A 24,759-nucleotide genomic window follows, 5' to 3' on the forward strand; every position below is an offset into this window, starting at 1 on the left:
CTTCAGGGATGTCCAGGTGAACGTGTGCGTTCCCTTCCTTTCTGAAAATCCCACCCCCATCCACATTCACCTCCCCGACCTTCTCCTTCCCACCCCTAGGGTCCATGTCTGCCTCCAATTCCCCACCAACCACCCTCACTGTCCCTTCAACCGCTACCGTTGAACCCTCACCCTCTACCCTATCACCTTACTCTGCCCTTGGTCATTCTCACCATTTCCTCATACCACGCCCACCCTCAATTCGCTCCCCAGGAGGCAGTCATGAACTCATCAGAGCCCTCCTTTGTATGTTTATCTGGAGATCCTGGAGATCTCCCTTCCCCCCTTGGTATCCTTTCCCCCTTGGACCCCCCCACCCCAGAATCCCTTCCCACCTTGGAACTCCTTTCTCCTCAGGACTCCTTACCCTTCTAGACTATCCCCCCCCCCCTCCCCCCACCACCCCAGCCCTTCCCCCCCACCTCCAGACAATCCCCCCCTCTCTGGACTTAGTCCATTCATGTTCCTGACTCCTTCAGACACCCTTACTTCTTCTGCCACCCATAGTCCTTTCCTCATCCCGACTCATTCCTCAGGCCTTACTTCTTCCGCCAGCCTCACCCCTTCCACCTTCCTGACTCCTTCCTCCACCCTTACTCCTTCCCACCCCTCCCCCCAGGACTCCCTCCCCTCTCTGCACTCCTTCCTTCCACTGAACTCCTTCCCTTACACCTTCCAGCCCCCTTACATCTACTTCTCCAGTTGCCATCTTCGCCCCCACTACCCCTCTTCCCCCGTACTTCCGCCTAATCTCCCCCCAATACCTTCATTCCCCTCCCAACCTCACCCCCCCGTCACCTTCATTTCCCACCTTCCACCCTTACCCACCCAGACACCTTTGTTTCCCCCTTCCAACCTCACTCCCGACACCTTTGTTCACCCCTTCCCAACCCCTCCCCCTGACACCTTCACTCCCCCTCCCAACCTCACCACCCCCCTGCCCCCGACACAGTCGATCCTAGACCTTTATCCCCCACCCTCCGGCACACCTTCCTTTCCCAAACGCAGCTGGACCTTCCTCTCCACCCCTTTGACCATCATCCGCTGTGGGCAGACCCTCAACGGTGACTTTCCAACTTCCGTGCGCTGCTTCGCAGTGGAGCCATGTCCATGAGAATCCACCCAGCGTGCCATGGACGTTCCTCCAGTGTGCCGTTGCTGTCGGACTCCTCGGATGTCCGCGATGTGAGCAAGGCCCTGGCGGTAAGTCCCGACTTCAGCACGATGCACTTGCCAAGATGTGTTCTACACCGGCGTGATTTCCCGCCAATGTGGGTGGGCAACCCAGTGTTGGGCACTGATCCCTGTGGGCTGGGCTTATAATAATATGCAGGTGTATTACGTCCGATGGCGGGAAACGTGGCCCGCCATTCACGGGCTGAGCAGACGGTCGCAAACTAGTTTCATGACGTTGTGAAACCAATTTCTGGCCTTCTCGCCATATTGTCCGCTCACACTGCCAATCATGCCTGATGCCAGTGGGCACGGAAAATTCCGCCCTACATGTGTCATGGTTCACTAAACGGACTAATGAGGGGATGCTCGAGGAAGCTGGTGTTAAGAGAAACTTGTTTGAGGCAGTGATATCGAGGATGCTCACATATTTTGGACATGTGATGAGAACAGGAGGAGAATATTTGGAAAAAGATGTAATGCAAAGCAAACCACCCAGAAAACAGAAGGAAGACCCAAATAAGCAATTAAAGGACTTGCCCATCCAACCTTAAGGTTGACGGGTCGGCCAGGAGCCCCAGCAGCAACTAGAAAAAACATGAAACCTCATCCAGCGGCGGGAGGAGGTTTCATGTAGGGTTTTAAAAATTTTAATAAAGTTGTTATGGAAATTATGAACATTTCCCAACTCATGTGACATTGTCACATGAGGGGACATGTAAGGGAATTTTTTTTTCTATTTTTAATATTGTTGAAAATAGAGGCGATCTCCCTGAGGCAGCACTTAGCCTCAGGGACATGAGTGCGCTCTTTCGTGTGCATGCGCGAAAGAACGCACTCTCGATTTTAGGGATTCCCCCCCGCCCGCACAGGGAGCGCATAGTGCTTTCCTGCGGACGTCAAGGACGTAAAATGGCGCCGTGCCAGCACATCAACTTTCCCCCTGATGGGGGGAAAATTCTGCCCATAGATTTTAAAAGACCCAGGGAATGAAATGTGACACCCTGATCAAGTGGCTTTCTAAGTGAGTTTTCTTAATTTCAGTCCTTTGAAGACAGCAGCTTGAGGCATAGATTTATCACACACTTGTAAGATCTTAAAAATGTCTTCCCATACGCACAGCCCTTGCTCCTCTTTATACATAACTTCCCCTTTTGAATGCACATACCCATTGTTTCACTATGTATTTGGACTTTATCTCCCTGATAATAAAACCCTCTCATAGGAGTAATGTTTTGGAAAAATAAACACACTGTTTATCAACAGTACATGGCTAGGTGACACATTTCACCGCTCCTTTGAAAACAATCTGGTATGGTTTATTTCAAATTGCAAACATTCCCTTGACACCCATGTTTCTAAACTTCTGCATGTTTATCTAATTAACATTTCAAACCTAACTTCTCTTCTTAGATCAAAGCACCCAGACTAGGTGCCTCTAATCTCACACACGTCCCACTATGACTCTATTTTACAATAAATTCCAATAACATTATGAGAATTATTATATGTTCTTGACGCTTCCTTCCCAATCTTCTAAATCCCTGCTACCTGGTCCCCTTTAAGTCACACCCTCTTTTTCCCGAACCTGTATTTTCCCCAGGGCAGAATTTTGCCCTCGTTGGGCGGGCTCAGCAGGCAGTGGTGGGAGTGACCGGGAAGTCGACCACTGCCCGCAATCGGGGCCAGACTGCAATTTCATGTTGGCAGGCCAGTTAAGGCCTGCCCTGCATGAACGCTGGATGGAGAACATCCGAGGTGGGGGCCTGTTGTCTACCGGGTCCAATGGTGACCCGGTGGCCAGTTCAAAAGTGGCGCAGGCAGCTCCAGGGAGGCTGCCCACATCGGAGTTGCAGCACCGACATGGCTGCAAAGGAGGATGCAGAGAACAGGCGGGAGGTGAGGTCAGTTGGGCACTCGGCCCCCACCACCCCCTCCCCCATTTTTCTGATGAGTGCCTCGCTGCCCTCCTGGAGGGGGTGGCTGCCAGAAGGGACACCCTTGTCCCCAGAGATGGGAGGAGGAGGCCACAACACTTCACAAAGAGGGCACGGGAGGAGGTGGCAGCCCGGTGTGTACAGCCACGACATGTTGAGACGCACATGGGTTCTGTGCTGGAAGTGCTTTAATGATCTGCTGCGCTCAGGAAGGGTGAGTACCGTGTTGGCATGGGTCAGTGTGTTCAATTTTTTTGGGCTGGCCATCCCCCCACGGAGCTCAGGGGCGTTAGAGTCTGAGTGCCAACTGTCAATCATGCCGGAGCTGGCCAAGGGGCTGAGCCTTGGCTGCTTGGACTGAGTGCCTTGCAGCTCGAGGGCCATGACTCGGGTGTGTCCTGCCAGGTGCTCCTCAGGTGGGATTGGCCAGGCTGCAATGGCGCTGCAGGTAAAGAGTGGACTAATCAATGATCCTCTGTCCTTTCAGGAGGAGACATCCCATAAAAACATTGAGAGGTCGCGGACTGGTGGAGGACCCCCACACCTCCTCATCCTCTCCCGGTACGAACAAGAGGCCTTGGAGCTCGAGAGGCGCCATGCACCTCAGTCAACCAGCCGCGGTGAGGCTGGGGTGTCAGATGAAGGTGAGTGTGCAGTGCACTGAGGTGAGAGTTTTGGATGGTTCAAACATCCTTGTGCAGTCTCCTCATTTATGGGAGCCTCCAGACTGGATTCCTATAAGACCATAAGACATAGGAGCAGAAGTACCTTCTCTGAACTGCCTCCAATGCCAGTCTATCTTTCCTTAGATAAGGGGGCCAAAACTGTTCACAATATTCTAGGTGTGGTCTAACTAGTGCCTTGTATAGTTTTAGCAAGACTTCCCTATTTTTATACTCAATTCCCTTTGAAACAAAGGCCAACATTCCATTTCCCTTCTCTATTACCTGTTGAGCTTGTACATTAGCTTTTTGGGATTCATGCACAAGGACTCCAAAATGCAGTCTTTCTCCATTTAAATAATATTCAGCTCCTCTATTCTTCCTGCCAAAGTGCATAACCTCACATCTTCCCACATTATATTCCATCTGTCAAGTTTTTGCCCACTCACTTAACCTGTCTAAATCTCTCTGTAGACTCCTTGTGTCATCCTCATCACTTGCCTTCCCACCTATTTTTGTGTCATTCGCAAAGTTGGCGATAGTACATTGACTTCCCTCATCTAAGTCATTAATATATATTGTAAATAATTGAGGCCCCAGCACTGATCTCAGTGGCACTCCACTTGTTACTGGTTGCCATCCCGAAATACCCCCCTTATCCCAACTCTCTGTCTTCTATTAGTTAGCCAATCCTCTATCCATGCTAATATATTACTCCCAACACCATGGGCCTTTATTTTATTAAGTAGCCTTATGTGCAGTACCTTATCGAGCGTACCTTTTGAAAATCCAAATATATTACGTCTACTGATTCCCCTTTATCTATCCTACTTGTTACCTCCTCAAAGAATTCTAATTAATTTGTTAGGCATGATTTCCTCTTCATGAAGCCATGCTGACTCTGCTTGATTATATTATGTATTTCTAAATGCTCTGCTATTACATTCTTTATAATAGACTCTAACATTTTCCCAATGACAGATGTTAAGCTAACTGGCCTATAGTTACCTGTTTTTTGTCGCCCTCCCTTTTTGAATAAGGGTGTTACATTGGCTGTTCTCCAATCCACTGGGACTTTTCTAGAATCTAAGGATTCTTGGAAGATTACTACCAGTGTATCCACTATCTGTGTAGCTTCTTCCTTTAATATCCTAGAATGCAACCCATCAGGTCCAGGGGACTTAGCGGCCTTTAGCCCCATTAGTTTCCCTAGTACTTTTCCTCGACTTTTGCCCCTTGATTATTTCGCATTTTTGGAATGCTATTAGTATCTTCTACCGTAAAGACTGAAGCTTTCCTCATTGATCATTGAAAGACGATGGCACCATGACGCACATCTCCATTGTCTCACCATGGTGACTGGCATGCACAGTGACAGTGTGGTGACTTTAACTAATGACATGTCCTTCTTCTCCCTTAGATCTGCCACCAAGCAGTGAAGCGCAGCACCTCCAGGAGCTACCCCTGACCCTGGAGGACCACCATGCTCTCCAAGCACTGCATCACACCCACTCTCTGAACCAGGCACCAGCGCAGATACCAGCATCTCGGTGGGCATTAGATCGGTGGCTAGTATCCAGGTGCACATTGGTGAGGGCACATCAAACTCGCTTGAGGTGTAGGCAGAGACAGGGAGTGCCCAGGTAGCTGGAGGTCGGAGGACTGCTGGAGACCAGGATGATCGAAGGCTAATTGTGGACCTCTGGAGTCGTCCATTAGGCAGCAGATGCTGGATGTCCAGCGGGATGTGCTAGAGGATCTGGTGGAGATCCAAGAAGGTATGCATGCCATTGTGGAGGAGTCCATGTGGAGCATGAGCAGTGCGTTGACCCTCATGGCCGAGCGCACTGCCTCCTCTGTGGAGAGAGTGGCGACTCTCATGAAGAGGCTGCTCCAGGAACAGAATCAGGGGTTCCTGGGCTTGCGCTTGGACCTGCAAGCCCTCACACAGGCAATGACCTCAGGTGCTCAGTCTCCGTGTGTGAGATGGATGGGGCACCCAGTATCCCAGCTAGATGCCCATCCATCAATGGTGGGCCGGGGGGTCCAGAGAGACCTCACGTTGGCGCACAAGCTGCCTATCGTCTCTGCGGGTTCCTCTCACGGCACCCAGGATGACGGCAGCAGCTCCTCCGCCCCTCCGTCAGTGACTGTCGCATTTGATGAGGCTGGGGAGATGCCAGCTGTGGCACTGGCCGCTCCCTCCCAGGCGGGGCCAGCACAGGCTCCACTGGCTAGACCACGACCGCCAAGGTTATCAAGGCCAACAAGACAGCAGAGTCAGCAGGCTGCCTCCAATAATGCTGCCAGCGAGGGGGGAGCACCTAGGCGTAGCACCCGCAAACGTAAGTATAAAACACCTTAAGCACAACGGGAACTGGTCACTGGTGATCTTTTGTTTCCCAATTTGTTTTTCTCATTTTAAGTGGTGTGACCACCAACACCGGATATTGGTCCATTCAATACTGTGTGAGTTCCAAGATTAAATTACATTTGCTTTTGTGTTATTGGCCTGAGTATGCTTCATTTGTTTTGTAGGTGCAGGGTATGCCAGTATGTAATGCTGGACATGGGTGGCTTGAAACTTCATTGCACAGGCACTGAGCGTATTTTGAATGCCAACAAAAGGGTTGTTTCAGTGATCTGGGATGGAGGTGGCAGCCCTGGCATGAGGTGGTAGTGCTTATTTGGCAGCCTAGCTGAAGGAGCTTTGGATCAAGGCTTCCCTGGTGTCCCTGCCTGCCTGGAGGTTACCGAGGTCTGCCTCCACGCCCTCAACGTTCTCCTCACCGTGCACCTCTTCTGACTCACTACTGGACTCATCCTCTGTGGCTTGTGCAGCTACATCAACATCCCCTTCCTCCAGTGGATCCCGCCTTTTCAGTGCCAGATTGTGGAGAGTGCAGCATGCAACCATTATCAGTGACATCCGCTCTGGGGGTGTTGCAGTGCACCCCCTGAACGGTCCAGGCATCGGAAGCGCATCTTGAGAAGAACTATCGTTCCCTCTATCACTGCCCTTGTGGAGCCATGCTCCTATTGTACCGCTGCTCTGCCTCTGTTCTTGGATGGCGGAGAGGCGTCATGAGCTACCTTCTGAGGGGATAGCCCTTGTCACCCAGCAGCCATCCATCCAGCCGGGCTGGAGCAATGAAGAGTCCCGGCACCTGGGAGTGTCTGAGGATGTAGGCATCGTGGGAGCTGCCTGGGTACCTTACACAGTCTTGTAGAATCAGCATCCTGTGATCACACACTATCTACACGTTCATGGAGTGGAAGCCCCTCCTGTTGACGAAAGCACTGGGCTCACCTGCTGGCACCTTGATGGCCACATGTGTACAGTCTATAGCACTCTGGACGCGGGGGAAGCCAGCAATGGCTGCAAAGCCTCTGGCTCAACTCTGCCTGGCTGGCCTCATCCGTACGGAAATGAATGGAAGTCATGACTGAACAGAGCTTCTGTCACCAGCTCAACGCAACTGTGGACAGCTGATTGGGAGACTCCACACAGATCCCCCACTGACCCCTGGAAAGAGCCGGAGGCATAGAAGGTGAGAGCCACTATGACCTTCAGAGCCACTGGCATGGGGTGTCCACCCACACAGACAGAGCTGATCTCAGGCCCAATCATCTGACAAATGGAGGTCATGATCTCCCTGGAGAGACAGAGCCTCTTTCGGCATTGCACGTCGGGCATATTGAGGTAGCTGCATCGTCACCTGGCAGCAGGATAGTGGTGTCTTCTGCAGCCCCTTCTGCCTCAGACTTCCTGCTGGCCCTGCGCCCCTTGTGTCTGCGCCTCTCCTCCCATAGGTTGCTCCCCTGGAAGCTGGGACACCTGGCCTCCTCTTCCTTCTGCCCCTCTCTTCCTCCTCAGAGAAGGTGCCTCCAGTGGAGAGCACAATCCCCATTACCAGGAAAGCTGTCTGATGGCTGGAAGGGTCCACACGGTCTGAATCCTCAGGGGGCCTGGAAGACACCAATGAGTCCTGAAATGACGCATGGAAATGCTAAGAATGAAGCCCTGATCAGAGATTAAGCTACTAAGTACCAAAAAGCCACCAACAGCAAGTTACCTCCAAAACTCCTCACTACTCACATTGACAATGCTGCTGACCCTTCTTATGCCGCCTGTGAATGAGGTTTTGCAAATTGTGGGCTGCCCACCTGCCCGATTTGCTCATGCGATGAGTGAAAAATCACACAGGCAATGTTAAATCGCCATCAACTGGGTGTCAAGGACCTTAATTGGCCTCTTAATTAATGGCAGGTGGGGCTCTGACTCCCATGTGCGCCTGCCGAGTGAAATATCGTGCTAGTTCACAATGGTGTCGAGACACTCGCCTGATGTCATCGCGCATCATTTTACGCCCGCCTGACGAACGTAAAATTCTGACCCTAGAGTGTGACTATATTCTGGTCTAGAAACTCCTCCCCCTCTCTCCAACTTTCACTCTAGCTCAAAGACTCTGAGCTGGAGAGATTCAAGATGTAGACATCTGCAGACAAGTTTGACCAGGACAGTCTCGCAGTCTACAAACTCTCACATTCTACAATCCACACAACCTGCTCTTAGGCTAGTCATATTTTATTTATTCAATTAGTTAAAGGTTTTGTTCAATGATTATTTATAGTTCAATCAAGTAGTTTAACTAATTAAGCTATTAATCTAGTATAGCACTTATACTTACCTGGTCCTAGTTTAAACTACTGCCCTAGTTTGGGGAAAAAAGAAACTGTAAAACTCACCCACCAATCACCAGCTTACCTAATTAAAGGACCACTCCTTGTTCTGTACAAGACCAGAACAGTACCTCTCTCCTCACTGCACTAAATTCCCTCACTCACCAAATTCCCTGAGGTAAGTAAGCACTCTGTCGTTGCTGTGCTCCATCGAGTTGGGCTTTCAGCTGCTTAATTCGAGTGTAAGCAGAAGCTTCTGAATTTACATTAGCTGAAACACAATCCCAAGGAAATCATGAGTGGGATGATCTAACAGAATTGTGCCAAGAAAATGAGATAACGTTGGAAAATCTAGGCCAAGTATGAAATTAAAATAAGTTCAACACCGCTGCCATGATGTTCAACACAAGCTACAGAAACAATGGCCCAGATTTTCACTCCTGGGTTGAGTGTGCAGAGACAGGAGAATTCCTGGCTCCAAGGACCCGACCTTTAAAAATGGCTGCCTGGACGTTGGATTTTCACTGGGGAGAGGGTGGGCTGGATTCGAATTCAGGGTGGACAACCCCAGAAAAAGCAGGGTGCGAAGATGGGCTTGGCGGAAGGCCTGCCTCTGGGCTCCAGCACTGTATCCAAAAATAAAAAAAAGGATAAAACATATAACATCCTGCCAGCCCACACCCTCTCCACAAATTCCCCATGCCCTATCCATGGCAACCCAAGTCACCTCATGCCCCTATCCATTCCCTATGGCCTCTTATGCTGCCATGCCATAGTAGGCACCCCCAATAAACTCATATGGCCCCTCATGCCCCCATGCCAAGGTATGTGCCTACCCCCATGGACCCTTATATCCTCCATGCCAACCTTTGCCCCCACCGATGCCCATTATAGCCCTTATGCCAACCTATGCCCTTCCAACCACCTGAATGGCCCTTTATAGCCCTTATGCCAACTTAGTGCCAACCTATGCCTCCCACACACCATCCTTTGCCCTTGCAAAGATGAGATAAAGTAAAGTTCTATAAAATAAAGTTCTAAGTGTCTATTGTAGACTTCATTGTATTGAAGAAAAGCTCATTTATAAAAACCTATTTACTACATTTACATTCCTTAAAGCGTCATAACAATATACATTTCATTCAAGCGCATAATCCATTATAACAACAAGCACTGTCCCACACCACAGTCTATAACCACCTGTAGCTGTCAAACTGTGAAATAGCAGGCGCCCTACTGTGCGCTAGTTTAAACCCTTTCTGAACACTTGCTTCCTAGTCTCACTGTTTCTATTGCTTGATTTGAAATTTTTTAAAAATTCACAATATTTTCCAAGTTAATGGAAAATAAAAACTGGCGCAGTGAAAATCAGCTGTTGCTTCGCTATGAGTCTGTTTGATGCTACTGGCCTAGATCCAATTTCATGTTTTTTCATGACTTAAATAGGGGTGGATTTCCCAGCCCCTTGGATGCTGGGGTCCGCTTTGCTAATGTATTCCCTCCTGCTGTTTCTCTAGGGTTGGGTTGGGACCAATGCCAGCAACCAGTGTATCCACAGCAGGAAATCAATTTGGGTTGTTGAGGCAATTTTCCTACAAGGCAATTTTTCCAGTGTCGTATGGCTCCCCTGACCATGTCAGCATCCTGGCAACTCAAAGGTGGCTGTAGAACAGGAGGTCAGAGCTGCTTGACACCTCATGGATTTTTAGCGTTTATCATCAGAAAACTCCAAGGCTGTTGTATTCTCATGTCAGACACTTGCCATTGGGTGAGGATTTCCTGATGACTGGTGTCTCCAGTAGCGCTGGGACTAATGCAGTGGCAGCTGCTCCACTGATAATGATGGCACCTCCATTGCATCCTAGGAATCCTGTTGCTTAGCCCTCAGCAGTGGCTGCACTGGTGACACAGAGAGGGCTGCTGGCTGCCCTTGCTGTGGGTGCACTGTATCTACCTCCCATCTCCTGAACCTGCTCAGTGTCCCAGATTGGATGGCAAACATGGAGGCAGCTTGCTAGTTGGCCACCTCCCTAAAATGTCACCAGATATGCATGTTTCATGGAGCGGGTTCATGATGCTCCCAGCAAAATTCAACCTAATGTTCCTATTACACGACAGAAGGGATTTGTGTCATCATTCTACTTATGGATCCACCCTCGGTTTATATATTATGTAATATTTTCCTCTTTTTTATGATTATATTGCTGTTGGCCTTAATTAAATTACAGTCTAGAAAAGGCCATACCCAAACAATAATTATGTGTTTTTAAGCATAAGACTTTTATGTCTGTGTTTTTAAAATCTGAGTGTGAAAACCTCAGGTTATATCTCAGGAGGGAGCATTCCTCAGAATAGAGGAATCGCTGAGACATGAACCGGTCTTTTTTCTTCAAGCTGTTACTCAAGCTGCTGTCATGAAGATATTAATGTATATAATGTTATTGGGGATTGTTTTAAATTGTACTTGTAGTGGGGTCTGTGTCTGTGGGTGTGAGTTTATGTGACTTACTTGGATTAAAGCCAGCTAGTCTGGGTGCTTTGATGTATAGTAGTTTTGAGATATCAAACAGTAAGATAAAGGGTGCTGTTGCATTTTGTTGAAATAAACCATTCAAAGACTGGGGGTGAAATCTTGCACCTAGCTAGGAAACACCAAGCAATATGTTTATACTGTTAATAAAAATGGTATCATGAAAGGGGTTTTATTGTTAGAAGAGGTGGAATTCAAAGGGCCTGGCGATACAATGAGAATTTGCATTCAAAAGGAAGGCTATGTATATACAGAAGAGTTTTGGGCGTATAAGTCAGAGGCATGTAATACCTAAAGAGCCTGTATGCCTTACCACTGTGTCTGCAAAGGAACAAATTGCAAGGGACTTCATTTTGAATTCGTAAGATAAAATGTGCTTTGCCTGGTGTCTGTTTAAGTCTATGGGTTATTGTTGCCTTGGGAAAGATTGCCTGGGAGTGATTCATTTGGGGATCTGTTTAAAAGTTATTATGGTAGTAATTTGCAGACATGTGTATGTGTTTAATTTGTTATTAAATTAATAAATGTTTAATTTATTTTATATAAGAAACCTCTTGAAGCTTGTTAGGTTTAATTTCTGAATTCAGAGCTGCATCTCAAATATACCAATTGCAAATATAGGTTATGACAGTTGTTTAAAGATTCCCTCTGGGATTTAAATAAATCAGCCTTTACCAACTGCTGTGTCATAACAATTGGGGGCTCTTAGCAGGATAATATTTGTAATTCCTTGATTGGCTTGGAATTGGTGAATCTTAAGGTGATGAGTATGAGAGGCATTTTGAATGGAGGAGTAGGTGAGGTTTTTCACAATTGCTAAGACTTGTCTGGGAGTAGAAGATATGACTCTGATTGGGTTGCAAAAAATAACCAAGAGTAAGTTAACAGAGTTGGCAGGTAAGTTAAAATTTGGGTTACCTGCGAGGGCTAGGAAATCAGATATAATTAAAAGTATAGCACATCATCTACAGTTGGAAGTGATGCCTGACATTCATTAGTCACAGCTGGAGGTAGTGAGATTTCAGTTTGAAATGAAGGAGCTTGAATTTGAACAATCAGAAGAACTGAAAAAACTTGAATTGGAAGCAAAGGAAAGAAACATTGTATTTAAAAGGGAGCAAGCAGAAAGGCAGGGGAAAGAAAGGAAGCTAGAACTGGAATTTCAGGAAAGAGAGAAAGAGAATACCTGCTTAAAAGGCTGGAAGTTAAAAAAGGGATCTTAGATTCTGATGATGAAAAAACTTTTAACCTAAAACCCAGTGGGGAGATGTTTGAATTTGTACAAGCTCTTCCAAAGTTTGAGAAAAAAGATGTTGAAGCATTCTTTATTTCGTTTGAAAAGATAGCTAAACAGATTAAATGGCCATAGGAGTACTGGATGTTATTATTGTCTAAGTTGCTGGGTAGAGCACATGAGGTATATGCTTCACTGTCTGAAGAGGTATCGGTGAATTATGATGTGGTGAGATAGGCTATTTTGAGTTCATATGAGTTGGTTCCTGATGCATACAGGCAGAAATTTAGGAATATGAGAAAACAGCCTGGGCAAACTTATATTGAGCTTGAGGGAATAAAACAAAATAATTTTGACTGGTGGATATGGGCATTAAAAATAGAGACAACATACACAGTTCTTAGGGAAGTAATTATTTTGGAAGAATTTAAAGACTCAATCGCTTCGGTAGTGAGGACTCATCTGGTGGAAAGTTCAAACTAAGACAAGCAGCAGAGATAGCTGATGATTATGAGTTACTTCATAGAGCTAAACTTTTTTTTGTCACACTTTCAAATTAGAAAAGGATAGAAAGTGCAGAGGTGAAAGGAAGGTAGGTAGTTAGGGAAGAGAAGGAGTGGCTGGGAATTCCCAGAAAGTTCTTTCTCAGAATAAAAAGATGCTGAGGGTAGGAGTGACATTCAAAAATGGAGGTGTTTTTATTGTAATAAAGTGGGGCACACTAAGTCAGCGTGTTGGACATTACTGGGAAAATCTGTTGGAATTATTGAGGTACAGAAAGGTTCTGGAAGTAAAAGTACTGTGGATTCTGAGGTTCAGGCACAGGAAAAACCAGTGGTTTGTGTACAGGTAAAACACGGAGTATCAGTGATAGATAAAGAATTGGGAATGTGTTCACAATTTACCCGAGAGAATTCTGAGGAGCAGGTTACAGAAATGTTTAAAGACTTTGCGTTTGAAGGGAAAGTCTTTCCATATCTACAGGGTGGAGTAGGTAAAGATGTTAAAATTTTAAGAGACACAGGGACTAGTTAATCTTTAATGTTGTGGAATAGTGATGTTTGTTGTTCAGAGGGAGTATTGCAGGACGTGATAATAAGTGGGTTTCATGGAGATGCTAAATCTATTCCATTGTGGAAGGTCAATTTAAAGAGCAAATGGAAGACAGGTGAAGTTATAGTTGGAGTGGTGGAAAAATTGCCCCTTGCAAGAGTTCAATTTATTCTGTGTAATGATATAGCTGGATCACAAATGTGGGTGTTGCCTAGGGTAGTTGAGCAGCCTGTAGAAGTGTTTTCAACAGAGGTGTTACAGCAGGAGCATCCTGGGTTGTTTCCTGATTGTGTGATAATGAGATCAAAAGCTCATCAGGAAGAAGAAGATAAACAAGAAGGACAGGCATTTCAAAGGCAGGAAGAAGGTGTTGAAATCCAATGAGCTGACACTGTGTCTGATAACATTGTTCAGGAGGAAAGACTACAGGACAGTTCAGCTGAAGTGTTTAACTCAAGAAGGGTAGTGGAGTTACAGAAAAATGATTTGCAATTAAAGCAGTTATATCAGAAAGCTTATTCAGAAACAGAAGCAAAATGTATTCCAGTATGTTATTACCTTAAGGGAGATATTTTAATGAGAAAATAGAGGCCCGATCATGTCTCAGCAAATGAAAGCTGGAGTGAAGTGCAATAGATTGTTATCCCATTAATGTATAGAAATGAGATTCTGAGGATTACTCAAGAAATTCCAATGGGGGGACATTTAGGAATTAGGAAAACACAGGAAAAGATACAGAGGTAATTTTTTGGCCAGGATTGCATAGGGATATAGTCAAATTCTGTAGAACCTGTCATACATGTCAAATAACAGGAAAACCACAAGCAGTGATTAAGCCTGCACCTTTAATCCCAATACCAGCATTTGAAGAACCTTTTACAAGAATCATGATTGATTGTGTAGGACCCCTCCCTAAAAGTTGAAATCAATACTTACTGACAATAATGGCTGTGTCTACAAGGTTTTGAAGCAATATCTTTAAGACATATTAAAACGAAGATGATTGTGGAGGAGTTAATTAATTATTTTTTACAAGATATGGTTTACCTAAGGAAATACAATCAGATCAGGGGTCAAATTCCATGTCACAGCTGCTTAAGGAAGTAATGAACAGTTTGGGGATAAAACAGTTTAAGTCAACAGCTTATCATTCAGAGTCACAAGGAGCTTTGGAAAGATGGCATCAAAGTTTGATGAGAGCGTACTGCCAGGATTATCCACAGGATTGGGATGGAGGAATTCCATTCTTGTTATTTGCTATTAGAGACGCTCCAAATGCATCAACTGGTTTTAGCCCTTTTGAACTGGCTTATGGTCGAGGTAAGGGGACCACTGAAATTGAGAAATTTGTGGATCAAAATTCAGAAACTATTCTCTTGGATTACATGTCAAATTTCAGGGAAAGATTGAACAGGGCATGTGAGTTGGCTAGGGAACATTAAAAGATATCACAGCAAGTGATGAAAGTGAAGGCAGATAAGAAAGCTAAAACTCTCAGTTTTGTTTCTGGAGAGAAAGTATTAATTTTGTTACCGGTACTAGGTGATTCATTAAATGCAAGATTTAGAAGGCCTTACTGGATTGAAAAGAAATTGAGTGAAGTCAATTATTTAATAAATACTCCAGATAGAAGAAGCAGAGGGTGAGTCATGTAAATATGCTTAAAAATACTTTGACAGGGAAGAGGAACAAAAAGAGGTACTAGTGATCGTGGATGATGAGACAGAGGTAGAAATGAAGAACTCTAAAATTGATTTTCCTCTAATCAAATTGGATAATGAGGGGGTACTTGAAAATTTAAATGAAATAGAGTTACCTTCCAAGTAAGTGTCAAAGTGATTTGGAAAAGCTATTGCAGTTACACAAACCTATTTGTGGGAATAAATTGGGAAAGACCCATTTAGCTATACATGATGTCTCTGTATAGTTTTCATCTTCATAAGGCAACATCCTTATAGATTAAATCCAGCAAAGTTATCACAAGTACAAAAATAAATTTATTTCATGCTTCAAAACGACATCATGGAGTCTAGTTGCAGTAACTGGAGTTTGCCTATTGTGCTGGTACCAAAACCAGATGGAAAACAAAGACTGTGTGGGGACTATTGAAAGGTGAATGCAGTGACAAAAGCGGATTCATATCCTATACCATGGTTGGAAGATTGCATTGAGAAATTGGGACAATTGAAATTTATCACAAAAATTGACTTGCTAAAACAATATTGGCAAGTACCGTTGTTGGAGAGAGCAAAGAAGATATTGGCTTTTGGAACGTCAATGGACTACATTGGGTTAAAATCATGCCATTCGGAATTAAGAATGCACCTGGGACATTTCAAAGACTGAGAAAGTAATTGCAGGTCCAGCAATTGTGCTGTTTATATTGATGATCTAATAGTTTTCAGTCCTATGTGGGGGGAACATTTACAGCATCTGGAAGGATTATGTTCTTGATTACAAGAAGCTAATTTGGTGATGAACTTGGTTAAAAGTGAATTTGCAAAAGTGCAAGTTATGGATCTAGACCATAACATTGGACATGGTAAGGTGACTCCAAGAGATGCGAAAGTCAAGGCCATCATGGATTTTCCAGTACCTACAACAAAATGAGAAGTTTTGAGATTTCTGGACATGACTGGGTTTTACCAGAAATTAGTACCAAATTTTAGGAGTATCGTTGCTCCATTGACTGAACTTTAAAAAAGGACAAGAAGTTTCAATGGACACGAGTGTCAAAAGTCATTTTATAGTTTGAAAACTGTATTAACTACGACACCAGTTTTGGCAGTACCTAATTATGCCAAGCAATTCAAGTTGGCCGTTGATGTAAGCGATTTAGGCATTGGGGCTGCACTGTAACAAAATGGTGATGCTGGAATTGAAAAACCGATAGGGAAGCTGAATGTACAAGAGAGAAGATATTCAACGGTTGAAAAAGAGACCTTGAGTTTGGTGTTAGTGTCACAGCATTTTGAAATTTATCTTGCCAACAATTCATCAGAAACAATTGTTTATACAGACCAAAATCCTTTGAAGTTTTTGGACAAATTTCAAGACCAAAGTGCAAGACTTTCAGATGGAGTCTATTATTAAAACCATTTAATCTATGGATTATTCATGTTGCTGGTGGAGAGAATCTGTTCGCAGATCTGTTATCAAGAGTTTGAAGCTTAAAGGAAAATTGGACATTTTTAAAAACCTGGACATTGAACTGGAGTGATTTTTGTTGATACCAAGCAATTGTGTATACATGTTATGTTAATGCATGCATCTGATAGTGTAATAAGTATAGGAGATAGTGTGAGATGGGTTATTTTAAAAAAATGAAGCCGTCTTTTAGAATTATGATGGTTCATTTTTTGATAGGGAGGGGGATGTCATGAGGATATTAATGTATATAATGTTATTGGAGATTATTTTAAATTGGACTTGTAGTAGGGTCTGTGTCTGTGCGTATCTTAATTGGATGAAGGTCAGATAGTCTGGGTGCTTTTGCATTTTGTTGAATAAACCATTCAAAGACTGGGGTGAAATCTTGCACCTAGCTAGGAGGCACCAAGCAATAAGTTTATATTACTTGGTATCATGAAAGGGGTTTTATTGTTAGAATAGTTGGGGTTCAAAGGACTTGGTGATACAATGAGAATTTGCATTCAAAGGGAAGGCTAAGTATATACAGAAAAGGGTTTTGGGTGCATAAGTCAGAGGCATGTAATATCTAAACAGCCTGTAAGCCTTACCACTGTGTCTGCGAAGGAACAAATTGTAAGGGACCTCATTTTGAATTCGTAAGATAATATGTCTTTGCCTGGTGTTTGTTTAAGTCTGTTTAAGGTTATTGTTGCCTTGGGGAAGATTGCCTGGGAGTGATTAATATGGGAATTTGTTTAAAAGTTATTATGGTAGCAATTTGTAGACATATGTATGTGTTTAAATTTGTTATATTAATAAATGTTTAATTTAATTTATATAAAAAACCTCGAGGTGGGTTTAATTTCTGAATTCAGAGCTGCATCTCAAACATACTAATTGAAAATATAGGTTATGACAGTTGTTGAAAGATTCCCTCTGGGATTTTAAATAACACAGCCTTTACCAAATGCTGTGTCATAACACTGCTGTGAATTCTTAAATTGGATGAAATACAGTAGAACGGGCAGGGAAACAGGACCGGGCAGTTGTGACGCAGGGCTAGCATTGGCAAAGGCTTGATGGACTGAATGACCACTTCATCAGGGAATTTTTGATTTTAAGAGCACAAACATGAGTTTTACTTTAACATCTGCTCTTTCCTTTCCACTTTCTTTTTATCTCTCCATAGTTTGGTTTTTAAATGTGTATTTCCATCACAAAACATTAATGCAACAAAGTCCCTCAGCTACAAGTTATGACCAATGTTTTAAAATAGAGGGAAAAAAAATAAGGGGCCAAAGTCCTTGCATTTAGGATGAGCATTATAGGAGGCAGAAAATCATGGGACATTAGTCAGTGCAGAAAATAAAAAGGTTGTACACACCAATAAAATAGTCTCTTTATTGATATTTCTTTTAAACGGAATAAATGACAAAAGTCCTCAGGTATGTTCAATAAAGGCAACTACTTTCTTTGCCAAAGTGGAGCAGACAATAGAAGGAACTCATTCACCAAATGACAACCAAAGCTATAAAAACTCATATTTAGCTTGTTCCATTGTCTTCCGTATGGTGTAGTCAGCCAAAGCATGATTTGCTAATTGTTCCACTATTACAAATCTTCAATACTCTGGAATTCATCATGGGATGAATTCAGCAATTTACCAAAATCAATAAAGACTTGAGGTTGAGAAGAATAACCATTTTTGTTTGGGAGAGGGGACGAGAGAGAGGTGAGCCAAAGTTTTGAAGTTCAGACTTCAGAAACAGCAAAAGATAATGGAATATTTGTCAGGCAATGGCCCAAGATATAGTCCCTATTCAATAAGCATTTTTTAAAATTCACAAATTGCTCATTGAAAAATATATTCCTTTAATTAAATTAGGGCCTAAATTAACCACACAATGCACTGTGAATGCTGAAGTGCATTTTTTTTGAAGTGTACCCTGGAAGACACTTGAACATATTGAATGGTTGCCGTTAAGTGATAACTACAGTCAGATCCAACCAACGTACAAATGGTTGCAAATATGGAGCAACATGGAGGCACAAAGACAATGCACAAAGGTGCGACTTAAACACCAGCTTTTTACAGCAATTATCACTTTGCTGAGCAAAGGCAGTACCACTTAGTCAGAGAACAGACCACACAATTCCTGTAGTGAAAGACAGTGCATTTGGCAGTCCAAATAGAAGTTGCTTGAATATAAAGTAGATGCTTTCTCAAACTCCCTCCAGCTTTGATGGATGCCCATTTGGTACAGCTACATTTTGAAATAATTTGCAGATTCTGGGACATTCTAAAATGACAACTCAACAAAACCCCTGTCCTTAGAGATTTATAAATCACTTCGCAATTCAGCTTAGTCCCTGATTGATCTTTCCACTGGCCGGGCAAGCTTTATTCCACTACTGTAATGTCAATGTGACACGTAGCACTGAGGCAGAACCCAGCTGGCACTCCCAGCATCCCATGCAAAAAAAACTGAAACAGTTTCCATATTGCATATGAATATGACTCAATTACAGTTCACATTAACAGCAGGTATTGTTCAAACAGGCACTACATCAGTAGTATCAACTTCCAGCTAAATTAACATGTAAACATAGGTTTTAAAGGAAGGGAGCTTTCACTTCACAACAGTGATCATACAGAGGAAATTCAGTTCAAACTTATCCACAAAGTACAATCACAAGGTACTAGTTAAATTACAGAGTCATATACACTGATTATACAACAGCATCATATGCAACTTTTATACATGTATTTGGAGTTGAATTTGCAGAATGGTATATCAATACACTATTTAATGTTGCATTGCCACATGTCACTACATTGACATACAAATGTCCTTGTGAATCAAGCAAAGATACTGCCTTTTTGATTTAATAAATAACTTGTATTGTGCACAGACTGCACTTCAAGCAGAATGGTCAGTAGCAGAAATTGGAACGTATCCCAGTTCACTGATGGGGTTGCCATCAGTTTGTTTTCATTGCTGTCTGGATAATTCAAATAAAATAGACAGAAAAATCTGGATTTTAAGATCAAGTCCCCCATTCTGCCCCCCTTACTTTGTCTTGTGAAGGATGTGCAGGCATCAAGTTATTAAGGACTGCAACAAATTAGCCTTAGCAAAGCAAATCTCAGAACTCAAGCCATTATCTGACTTGTTGCCTGCCCCCAACCTGCTTCGATTCTGAACTCGGCAAATGGTGGCAACCCAATTGTCAGGTGGTAAAGATATGGGGGGAGGTGCCCGTGCATAGTACTGACCATTCGTTCTAATATAAACATACTCAGAAATTCTAAATGTTGCGTACATTGTTGATGCGATTTGCAAATGTATCACATTTGTCATGTCGAGCTACAGTTATATTTTTTGCAAGGGTTGGTTTTTTTAAAATTATATATTTTTTTTTTATAGACTTTTGGTTACAAAATATTCTGCTAAATATACATTTTTTCCAGCTGCATCTTTGCATTAACTAGGGCAAAGTAGAGAATGAATTATTTTAATAGTGCAGAACTCCCAGACAACTCCCAGCCGGAGCAGTTAAAAACTAAAACCTATTTAACATGGGTTCATATGCCTGAGCCCACCTGCAACAGCTGCAGTCACATTCAGGAAGTGAGTAGTAACAACACATCTTTCTTAGGCCAGTTACACCATGTAGTGTGAATTTGGTGTCAAGTTGCTCAGAGTGAATTAACGCAAGATGTTTGAGATCACCTCCTGGAGGCGGTCTCATACCATTTTAGCTTCATACTTGCTGGGCACAAGTGCAGCCAGAAACAATTTTAGAGAAGTTTCCAGATGGTTCAAATGATATTTGCCCCCTTCTTAATGAAGACAGAGCTGACTGTCCAATCAGCAACCTTGACATTCATCATTTAGAATTGGCTTTCAGGCACAGCTGTGTAGGAGTTAGCTTTCCTGGGTCAAAAAGCAATGGGGAGCTGGCAATATATATATATATATATATATATATATATATATATATATCACAAGCCTGGCAGGTCCAAGTGCCAGAAACAGGAATTATGCTGCCCTGGCCGACTTCTAGAATGAATTTTTTAAAGGAAAGCCTAAAATTGCTGCTGTGGAATGGAGACAAAAATATACGCAGCACATTTCATTGTCCTGCTTTTGTGTTTTAAAACATCTGAGAAAAGTTAAAAGGTTTAGAAGTAAGGAAGGTTTTAGGTTACCAAATAGACCCCTCTTGTAAAGTACTGACTGCCAATACAGTCTACTTAGTTCTCAATTCAAAGTCGCTTAACTTGAATTATCATTCAATTGTTAAAGCAATATATTTCCACGTTGTCAATTAAGCAACATAGATAATGTAGCAATGTTGGATAATTCAATTTTTTTTTAGCACATTAAATGACTGAACAGTCAGAAGTATAATGCAAGCAGATATTTACTATACCATGATGATCTAGTGGCACACAGTTTGTACAATCCAATTCTTTGTTTTGGAATCCAATTTCCCTCCTCTACCACCAACAGCTGCTGATTTTATAACCCACTCCAGTAAGCATGGTATTTCAAAGCTTAATACACAGTAGTGCTCATGGCACATTCAGACAGGTAACAAAATAATTATTTAACTGTTAGTTAAACCCCTCATAATTTAATCACAAGAGCATTGGATGGATAAAGTTAGACATGCATAGCATCCCAGGCCAAACATACAGGTAGTACATACGTGACACAGAACAAATAGCTATGAATGCTGGCGAACCAACTACTTGCTTGTTTACATGCAGGAATTTCACAACTCATGTATCAAGGTGTGTGAATGATAAAAATCTAAGTTTGTCAACATTGTCATGTCGTGTATCTGGAGATTTTCCACCCATTTCCCTGATTGCCCAAATTAAGTGCTGGACAATAGGGCTTGCTGCATGACTCCTATGAAAAGCACTAATGGATTTAATATGGAAGCATATTTAAATTTGAAGATTTGTGTCAAGTTAGTGAATGAATGAGTTGGAGAATGAGTGGGTAAATACAGGAGTAAGAAAGCATTTTTAAAAAAACACACACAAACCACAAAGCATTTTGGCACTAATGTGCACTTTGGCTGAAAAAGATGGGAGCAAAGTGACCATTCCAGGGCCAAAATGAAATTAAAAACAGAGGAAGAATGAGTACAAACTTTACAATAAAGGCTAAGCACTGATGATTAGTGGAATTGCTTTGAGAGTTAAGTAAAAATGGATAACCTCACATATCGACTTAAGTCTCTCAAATTTCCCTTCCTTTCTTTTCCTACCTAATGTGCACCAGTGAAAGCCAACATTAAACAGGGTAAGAATGCCATCATTGCTGTATCCAGCTTACATTAAGGATACAAATGTTGGACTCCACTAAAGTTCAAATCTTACATCAAAATATGCTGCTCTTGAGACTGGTGACGATTGCTGGGCATGGCCACTGACATCTGGGTTTCTGTCTTAGTGAGTATTACATAAAGACCTGGAGCTCAAGCATTTCCCCCTTATAATTTGAATCAAGTGTCAAGAAAATGTTTTTAAAACCTAAACATGCAAGTTAAGTCATAGATTAAATGACAACACCCCTTTCTTTTTATCCATCTTCCACAGAACATTCAAGCTACAACTCCCACTGAACTTAGCTTCATTATATAGCAGCTAACATTCAGAACTGCAAGGCTTCACCTCGGCCTTACAAGAAACTGCTGGGCGCTGGCAAACTTTGTAACTACAGCAGCTGAGGGAAGTGCAGTATGCTTGAGGAGGTTTGCTCCAAATGAGATGCCACAAATCCATATGACCTTCCCACCCTTAAATTTTATCTATACAAGATACCCAGATGCAAAGAGAGAAACGTCTGCACCTATTCCTGTCATCTCATGAGAGTCTAGTAAAATCTGCTGGTTCTTGATGATAGTTTTTTTTCCTCCTCCATTTTGACTATTTTGACATTACTGGCCCAAGAAGCAGATAGATAACTGAACCACAAAGATGCACACAACGTCTTGCAATCCCTACAAAGTGCGGGGGAAGGCATGGAGCAGAGAACCTGCTCATTAGAAGACTTGGGTTCAATAATTTAAGAAAAATGTTGCAGAGAAACTAAACGAACAGACTTTGCACATAGGGAGAGGTGACAAAAAGGAGAGGGGACTTTAGATGTAGAAATTATTCTCAAGCGTCATTGCTTAATTTACCTTGCATTAAATATGACTTTGCTACTCTAGGTTAGGATTCCATTAGTTCTTTAGGTCACACGGTTTTTATTTTAGGACGCGGTAAAGAAAAAATATATTAATTTTCAGAAAACTTGTGTAAAAGTCATTGGATATGTTGAAAATGATGGCCCTTCTAGTATTGTGGTAATGTTTACTTAAATAAAAACAGCAAATGCTGGAAATACATAGCAGGTCTAGCAGGCTCCGTGACCTTTCATCAGTTCTGTCACAGAGCTGAAATGTTAACTCTGTTTCACCCTCCATAGATGCTGCCAGAACAGCTGCGTATTTCCAGAATTTTCTGCTTGAACCTCAGATTTCCAGCATCTACTGTGTTTTGCTTTTGTATTCATGCTTATATTTACTTAGACATTTGAGCCTTCTGGTGACAAAAACCAGTAAGGGCAGCAGTATAAAAACTGTACAGACCTTTCTATTTTACTTCAGGACTTGGATATTTTAACTGCAAAGGTCTAGGGATCACACAGCCTTTACCTTTCAGTGGCATTTACCTTTCAGCTTCTGACTTTAATTAAACTGGATACTCTGGCCTCAGTGTGCATGACAGTTGCATGAACTGTGATACTCTACACTCCCCTGCACTAGTTAGGTTGAATAAGCTAAATATCTTTAAGAAAATATTCCCAACATTGCAATGCACAGCAGCAAAAGGAAATATGGTTACTGGCAACACATAATTCATTCTCCACACTTTCTAACAAGACATTGGCTACCTTTTAAAGGAGACATGATTATTTCAATAGGAAATATTTAGATTATTTGATCCATTGCAGCAGACTTAAATGCATTGACAATTAAATTAGTGGCTGATGGTAGACAACACATTGTATTAAATCAATCACTTGTACAACAGTCATAAATGGGGCAGTGTCTCTATGAACTTTACACTGAAAATCTTCTTTTAAACACAAAGATGGCCAGTCTCACAGCTGAATCATTAATGTTTAAATTAATTTAATAATTAGAATTTCATTTGCCTTAACTATCCAAGTGCTGCAATAAACAAGAGATTGGGCCCTTTAATGCCTACCAATGGGTTCAGTACCAAATATCTCAATCAATTTTACATTTTCTGATAAATCAATGAAAAGCTGCAGAAATTTTTGGGAACCTAGCGGACACATCACTGCCCAATGGGGTAACCACATTCACCTTTAAATGGATCAATGAGAATTACTGGGCACAGGGAACACATGGCTCATAGAATAGGCATTCCCATGAATGGCCTCCAATTGGAATCGCAATGGACAATGGATTTGGTCAAAAAGAAACACACAATGAGCAACAAGTTGATGCTTCAAAGTGCTAGTGTGTGCGCGTGCATCTGCACCTATGCCTGTGTACCTTGGCCGTGGCTACGATTTAGTGACCATGCACAGTCAGTTAAGGGAGCTTGGGAAAGAAAATCAATAACTGGAATCCAAGTGACAGAAACAGACTACCTGTAAGATGGATAAAGGAGAGATGGAAACTGAGCTCAGAATGAGGCTTCCTGGTAAAACAACGGGAAGAACAAATGCGGTGCCACTTCAAGAATGGAAGAGGACTCACTATAGAAGTTAAGTAGGTTTCTTTTTAAATAGATGTTTTACATTGACCATTAAAGGATATAGTCTTTTGAGCCCACAGATGAAAGCATGATTTGCACAAATGATAACAGGGCACTATTCTACTAACAAAAAGTACAAAATGAAATGATTTGTCAAATCACCTCAGAACAAGAACAGCAGTATCTAGAACACATATATACAGCAGCAGCAACTAGCTCAGCAAGTACAACGTGCAATCAGATAACCTCTACATAATTAGCTGGATACAAGCCAAGCTGTCCATTCTCCAGACGTCCTTTGCACCAACCCTGCTCATCCTCATCTTCGATCTTTGTTAATAAATCACCTGCATTTGAAAGGGATAAAACAAGCAGTTAGTCCTTTCACTCCCTCTCCCCTCACTGCATCATTATCAGCTCATGCTTTCAGCAACTTGTCACACAGAAGACTTTAAAAACCTAATGGCAGACACAGTTAGATGGCCTGTTACAACAAATTCTGGCCCATTATGTAAGTGGAT

General features: G+C 42.7%; 1 protein-coding gene across 7 annotated transcripts in view; it reads right to left on the minus strand.

Moving 5' to 3' along the window:
• Positions 1 to 22,388: 22,388 nt before the first annotated feature.
• The window catches only part of pacsin1b (protein kinase C and casein kinase substrate in neurons 1b), a 273,452-nt gene continuing 271,081 nt past the window's right edge, over positions 22,389 to 24,759 (minus strand). For all 7 annotated transcript variants that reach the window (XM_078546750.1, XM_078546744.1, XM_078546751.1 and 4 more), the window contains one exon: positions 22,389 to 24,585. In XM_078546750.1, coding sequence (XP_078402876.1) covers positions 24,476 to 24,585 — 110 coding nt within the window. In that variant the 3' untranslated portion in view covers positions 22,389 to 24,475. The remainder of the gene's footprint in view (positions 24,586 to 24,759) is intronic.

Source organism: Cetorhinus maximus, chromosome 8 (genome assembly GCF_964194155.1).
Source record: "Cetorhinus maximus chromosome 8, sCetMax3.hap1.1, whole genome shotgun sequence".
Taxonomy (NCBI): domain Eukaryota; kingdom Metazoa; phylum Chordata; class Chondrichthyes; order Lamniformes; family Cetorhinidae; genus Cetorhinus; species Cetorhinus maximus.